The sequence below is a fragment of the Selaginella moellendorffii genome, unplaced genomic scaffold (genome assembly GCF_000143415.4).
Source record: "Selaginella moellendorffii unplaced genomic scaffold, v1.0 SELMOscaffold_103, whole genome shotgun sequence".
In the NCBI taxonomy this organism is placed as follows: domain Eukaryota; kingdom Viridiplantae; phylum Streptophyta; class Lycopodiopsida; order Selaginellales; family Selaginellaceae; genus Selaginella; species Selaginella moellendorffii.
Genome location: NW_003314364.1, coordinates 266868 through 273399, shown reverse-complemented (window position 1 = coordinate 273399; position 6532 = coordinate 266868). Strand labels below are relative to the sequence as shown.

Below are 6532 nucleotides of genomic sequence, written 5' to 3'. Positions count from 1 at the left end.
GTGAGACTAGAAGGAATGACCACGGGAGGTCAAATACGGAGAAGGATACAAGTCCTTGAAATGGTAGCCAGAGCTACCTTTAATAAATGCTGGAAAACCCAAAGAGTTGGGGGTGTACTCAAAAGATGAGTTGGTATTCTCATCACATAGACAAGTGGTCATAAGGGGCAAAAGGTTGCCCCAAGAGAACAAATCAAGTGTCGGAGTAATACTTGCAAAGATGGTCCTTGTGAGTAGGACTTGAATACAAGAAGTTGTATTCCAGTGAGTTGGCACCTCAAAGGTAGGACCTCATGGGTCGTTGGATGACAAAGTCCAAAAAGCTGGATGACTCAAATAGAGTCAAGGAATAATCCTAAAGGATTGATGGAAGCATTTGAACTAAGGTATGTTGTACCCCATAAAAGATGGGGGGGGGGGGGGATCATAAGATCCAAGGATGAGAACAAAGGGTATCTCATCGATGGCAGAATGTGCTATACTAAAGTCGTGGGAAAGGTGTTCCCCAAAAAAAAAGCAATTTCGGCATAGAGTTGTGTGTGAACATTATGGTGCAGTAGTTGGCATGAAAAATGATTGCTTTAATCTTGGCAAAGACCTAGACACAAGTAAGAAGTGTCATAGAGGTAGGCTTGTGGAGCCATTGGTGTGGAGATACCAAATGTGCCAAAGTGAGATACCTTGAAGTTATGTTGATGGGTTCATGAGAACCCCTTGCCAAGGGAATGGCATAGCCTAAGTTGGAAGGCATGTGGTTGGAGTGTGGTGACCTAGATAATGATGGAGGTGTGGAAGCACCAAGCAATGAGTTGTAGGACTTGACAACTATGGGGCAACTAAGCAAGCGGTGCAAGATAATTGGTTAAACGGGTAAAAAGTAGCTACCCAAGACTTCTTAATGGCATAAGGAAGTTAGATATACCCTTACGAGGGATAAATTGTTTATGTTGCGATATAGAGAGTCAATGTCGAAAAAGGAAATGCTCATTGTCAAAGAGATCATCATTAGGACACCCAAACACTCTGGAACACCAAAAGGTGGTGTTTAGTGTCACGAGGGCAATAAATAAGGCCCAAGGGACTAAATCCCTTGCGAATGATGGATAGGATATGCCATCCAAACGTCCAAGGTTGTGGAGACGGGAGGAATCCGTTTACCCAATTTAAACAAAGCCAAAAATGGGATTTTGGCAAGCTTAGTGATGGGCATATCAAGGCCTATCGGTGTGTGGGATTATAAGGTGACCATGCCCAGATTGAAGAACCACTCCCTAAGTTATTGGGTAGGTTCATCCCTGTGAATACTTGCTAAGGCATGGATGGAACTGAACGGGGCTGGGTAGTTTTTGAGCTGAGCTCACGAGCTGAGCTCAAGTCAATGAAAGTCAACGAAAGTCAACGGAAGTCAATACAATCCCCTAACTAGCGAAAGTTTAATGGCACTACCTTAGTTCGTCCTGAACCAAGAATTTTTAACATAAAATCTAGGTGTTTAAGGTATTCCATAAGCTCATGTAGATTATTGGTTCGACATGAACTAATCTTTTAGTCTACAAAAAAAGAAAATAATATATTAAACAATATAATTTATATTAAAATCAGAATATATTCAATCTTCTTCTGCTTCCATATCCAGAAAAGTAGAAATGGGTATAGTGGAATGCTCCTTCACTATAGGCTCGTGTTGTATGTAATGTTGTGCCATACGTTCAGCATAAATAGGTAAGTGGAATTGACTTTGGTCCATATGATCATCCATATCATCAAGATCAAGCGTGTGGACTGAAACACTGTGTGTGATAAGTGTAGACCTAATAAAATAGAAACATTTGAGAATAAATATTATAGATTATTTCAAGCACTAACATCACCTGTCGCAAAATCTCCTAAGAATGTCCTCAAAGGCACCCTCCTTCTCAAGTGCAAAAACCGCTCGGCCTGTCTCTTTTGCTGCCTGCACCATTGATCCAAATCCTGCTGTAGCATCAAGCACAATCCCCTTTGGCGGACAAAATAACTCCAACAAGATTTGCATGGCCGTGACCGAACGATGTCGATAACCAGGGAACGCTGGGTGAAGAACGTCCGAGTCAATCACATTTGGGATGATGTCTGTAGAGCTGTCATATCCTGGTAAAGCAAGAGCAGCACGCTCGTCAGCTCGTGTGGCATTACGCCGGTTCCCAATGTGGCATAGAGCATGGTAGTTCCAGGAATAAATCTGGAAAAAAAAAATAGAATAGAGTTAATTTATAGATAAAGAAGTCACACACCTTTCGCGTCTGCCTGCTAGTGCCTTTTGTGTCCACCGCCATACTCGAAAGAAGGCAGCCAGATGAAAACTCAACAAATCCATCATCGTTGTCAGCCAAGTGTGCGAGAAGGCCTTCCCACATTAGAGAGCGAGGAAGGATCATGACAACCACACCCTCGTATGTCATGAAGCTGCTCGCAACCTTTAAGGCTTGGGAAATGTGTTGGGCCTGCAACACATTCCATGACGGAGTATCCCCCTGTGGTGGTGCCATCCCATCGGGAAGATCAAAAAAGATGAAATCGATCTTCCCATAAGGTGTGAGCTGACCCAAACCATGGATCCACCGATCAAGCATGTAGAGCTCCCGACTAGTAGCATCTAAAAGCTGTGTGTAATCCCCAATGAGAATAGCAACTTCCCCAACACTGGCCGTTGGGGATAGAGGGCGAACCTGAAAATCAATTATTAGAACTAAAAGTTGAAGATAAAATTCATGCTTACTAACCTGTTTATGCATCGCTGCAGAGGAGAGCTCTTCTAGGTCGTCATCTGTAGCCGTAGGGAGGGATGGGAAGAATGTCTTAGTCCGCCGAAAAGACTGATGGCTGCTCTCTGCAACATCTATAAAAAAAAAAGTGAAGTCAAGAATGAATAAAAGAATGTTCCAAATCAAAGTCCTTACTCTCATGAAAGGTTTCATGACGGCCCCTTCGGGGGTTGCGAGGAGCAGGTACTGGAATCTCTTGTGCTGGAATTTCCTGTACAATTTCCTCTGGTTCAACAGTATTTGGATTTGGCATGGTTTCCTGAGTGCTGACTTCTAGGTTTAGTTGTTGAACTTCAACAATGTCGTTATCACAGTCAGAAAGAGCCTCTGGAAAATAAGAATATAACTCAAGGTTAATATTTCCTAGCTAAGTGCTGAGTTTCAAGTGAACCTGGATGACATTCAAGGTAGAGATCTAGCTCGAAGTCCGATGTTGGCATCTGCTCCACGAGTTCAAGGTACCACGGGCATAGCTCCCTCTCATGTGTACAAGGACAGTAGAACTCTGGCTCATACATCCCAAGCTTCTTGCCTCTAGTCAGGAGCTTCTGCAAAACACCGGTTGTGTATACCGGTGCGCCGGGGCTATATTTTAAATATCTACAAAGTAAAACAAAAATATAAATACCAATATATAAATGAGAATTGAAAAAATACCTGTAAACCATGCGCCTCGCAAGAAATGGTTGTCCTGGTTGGTTCTTGAACTCAGCCGAACTCGTCCCACCACGTGGAAGCCAACCATTCCCTAGCTCCGCAAGACAAGCACGAATATATTCTTCGAGAGTGATACCTGTGCGGGTGCTGGAAAGAAACTTCTCATCCCAGACTTGTAGCATCTCCTCACCAGCGGCAATACTCTGAGAAATGTACGCCTTCTCCTTCATCACCTTCTCCATCCTTATCTCGCAGCGTTTTTCGTTATTTCGCAGCCAAGTGTTGAGAAGTTCCAAGCAGACACTTTGTTCAGCAAAGGACATTTTACTCTTAGAGATGTTGTAAATGAGTTCCTCCGGTGCTTTATCAGTTCCTACACACACAAAGAGTTATGAAATGTTTCACAAATTTTATAAGAACTTACGAACGCGAGAACAAATCTCGGCAATGCTATCAAGCCATTCCTGCCCGCGTCGTATGTCTGCAATCGAGAGCAACTTTTTCACCTTTGTTCTCTTCGTATTCAAAATTCGCTGCTCAATCGCATGCCACTCCATCTCCTTCTGCTGCTCGTCCCCTCGAGCATTTTTAAAGAATGACGCTCTTTCTCCTTTGATTATGGGCTGCAAGAAACATTATGTAAGTTGATACATACTTCAATAATAATTTACCTTCGCCCAGACAGCAACTAGAAAATCAAGTGGCAGTTGGTACCAAGTCTGCAATTCTTGGCCTTTCCTAGCTCCTAGCTTCACTCGAATTGCTTCAAATACCTCACGATTGTACAACGTTTGGACCTCCTCTAGCGAGAGCATGCCCATAAACCGAAGGTGCTCAATGTCATGTACCAATGTATGAGCTTGAAACGCAAATTGGTTTAGCCTGCAAAAACACGATATTAGCTAAGTTTACAAAAAATAAATTCTTACATGTTGATCTTATGGCATGCCATGTTGAGCTTCACAGTGTGCTCCCGAGTCATTGGTTCGACAAGTGTGACTGGAACACTAATGTGTCGTTCTTCGTCATCTCGGAACTTCTCTTGAATGCACTTCCAAAATGCCAGCCACCTATGGTTTCCATCGATCACCCAAAAGAGCTTTCCAATGAACCCTGCTGTCTCCACATGTTGTCCTAAGAATCCATCAAACTCACGAGACTTTCGCAGCCATATAGGATCCCATTTTTCCTCAAGTTCAGTAGTCACTGACTCTGTCCGGCCGGTTCCAGGGAAAGTTGGTGAAACGATGAAGGTACCAGCTGTGCTCCCAAACCCGACCTCGGCAAAGGAGCTGTAGATAGCCATGTTGAGGTCGTAAGCTGAGCGCACCCAATGGCTTTGAACCAATCGGCACAAAGGAACTAGAAATCGATGAGGGCCATTCCACGCCATTTCCTGTAACACTTTACTGACTGTCCGTTCTTGAGCTTGGATAATTGTGTCCCGAACACGATCATTCAAGATGGTGTCAGAATCATGCATGCATAATCCCTCACCACCATTAGCTCCCCCTGCACCACCAGCCTGAGGAGCAGTAGGAGCAGCTACCATGCCCCCAGTAGCCTCTGTAGTAGATCCACCTACAACGCTACCAATAACGTCCTCAGCTGGTTCATTGACCTGGCCGCGAGCAGCCTCAGCAACCGAAGGCATAGCACCCCCACCACCGCCAACATCAGATGCAAGTACCCCACCACCAGTACCCGCAGCCTCAGGAACACCAGTACCAACAGCCTCAATAACACCAACATCGATTTGAGTGTTCATCTCAACATCCACGTCATTGTTATACTCATCGTTGCCTCCAGCATGACTAGCCGAAACTTCATTAGATACTTGAGATGAATCTCCACTCAATCGGCCAAGCCCACAGCGATCAAGGCGGCTGCCTTTTCCTGGAGATCGAGACCATTGAGGTTGGCCTCGGCGCTTCCTCTAAAATAAAAAGCAAAACTATTAAAACATCTAACTTGTAATGTAAAGCAAACCTGTGGCATTTGAAGTTCAAGTCCCTTTTTGGAAGTTTCAAGCAGTCAAGTTTGATTTATATCTGCTCTCACAAGAAAAGTTTGTAAGTAAAAGATGTGAAAAATAGATTGTAAACTACAAGAAATGCAAAGGAAAAAAACATAAGTCACTGGGAGAGGTTGGTTCGCGCGAGAACTGACCTCACCCTACCTCTCAAGAAAAAGGAAAAACACAACAAGAATACGGGAGAGGTCGGTTCGCGCAAGAACCGACATCTTCCACCCTCTAATTTTCACATGAAATGCCCCATCAAGTCAATGAAATAAAAAAAAAAACCTTGAAGATGTCGGTTCGCACAAGAACCGACATTTCAATCTCTCTCTGTTTTCTAAAATATAGAAATCTCACCACTAGAAACATGAAAAAAATCAAGAAAGCTCGCTTCTAGAAAAAATAAAGGTGGGGAGACGTCGGTTCGCGCGCGAACCGATCTTTCCCACCCCTTCAACAAGGAAAAAAAAAAAAAAACGAGGTAGAGATGGGCAAAAAGCTAAATAGAAAATGAAATAGAATGCTAGGAGATGTCGGTTCGCACAAGAACCGACATCTCTATCCCTCAAGAGAAAACAAAAGTTGAGAAAATAGAAACTTCTAATGGAAGAAAGAAAGTGAGGAGACGTCGGTTCGCACGCGAACCGACCTTCTCAAGGAAGCATACCTTGTTTGAGGAGCGTCTTGAAGCACATTTCTTGATTGAAGCGCCTTTCTCTCGCCCTTCCCTGCTCAAGCGCGCGAAAAAACCGCGCACGAACCAACCTTTTCGAGCTTGAGTCTCTCTCACTTGTCACAAAAGAATGAAACTCTCTTGAAGGGAAGAGAGCATGGAGATGAGAGGGAGAACAAAAAATCAATGCTACAACTTTTGTGATTGATTGGCGCTTCTCACTCATAACCACATTCATTTCAACATTATTATTCCTCTCACAATCAATTATACAATTAATATGGGCGGCTCTTTAAGATTCTCATATCTCTCTAGATTCTAAACGGTTGTATATTTTGTTAAAATAATTAACTTGTCCTTTGCAAGGACATAGCTAAT

The 6532-nt window shown here is 43.5% G+C and overlaps 1 protein-coding gene across 1 annotated transcript; it reads right to left on the bottom strand.

The window, feature by feature from the left end:
* Nucleotides 1-1862: 1862 nt before the first annotated feature.
* On the bottom strand, nt 1863-2332 carry LOC9646782. Its single transcript, XM_024663834.1, has 2 exons — nt 2274-2332; nt 1863-2221 (listed from the first exon to the last, which is right to left on the bottom strand). Exons 1-2 carry the CDS (start codon nt 2313-2315, stop codon nt 1868-1870), a joined length of 396 nt encoding a protein of 131 aa, XP_024519602.1. The 5' UTR covers nt 2316-2332; the 3' UTR covers nt 1863-1867.
* Between the last annotated feature and the right edge of the window lie 4200 nt (nt 2333-6532).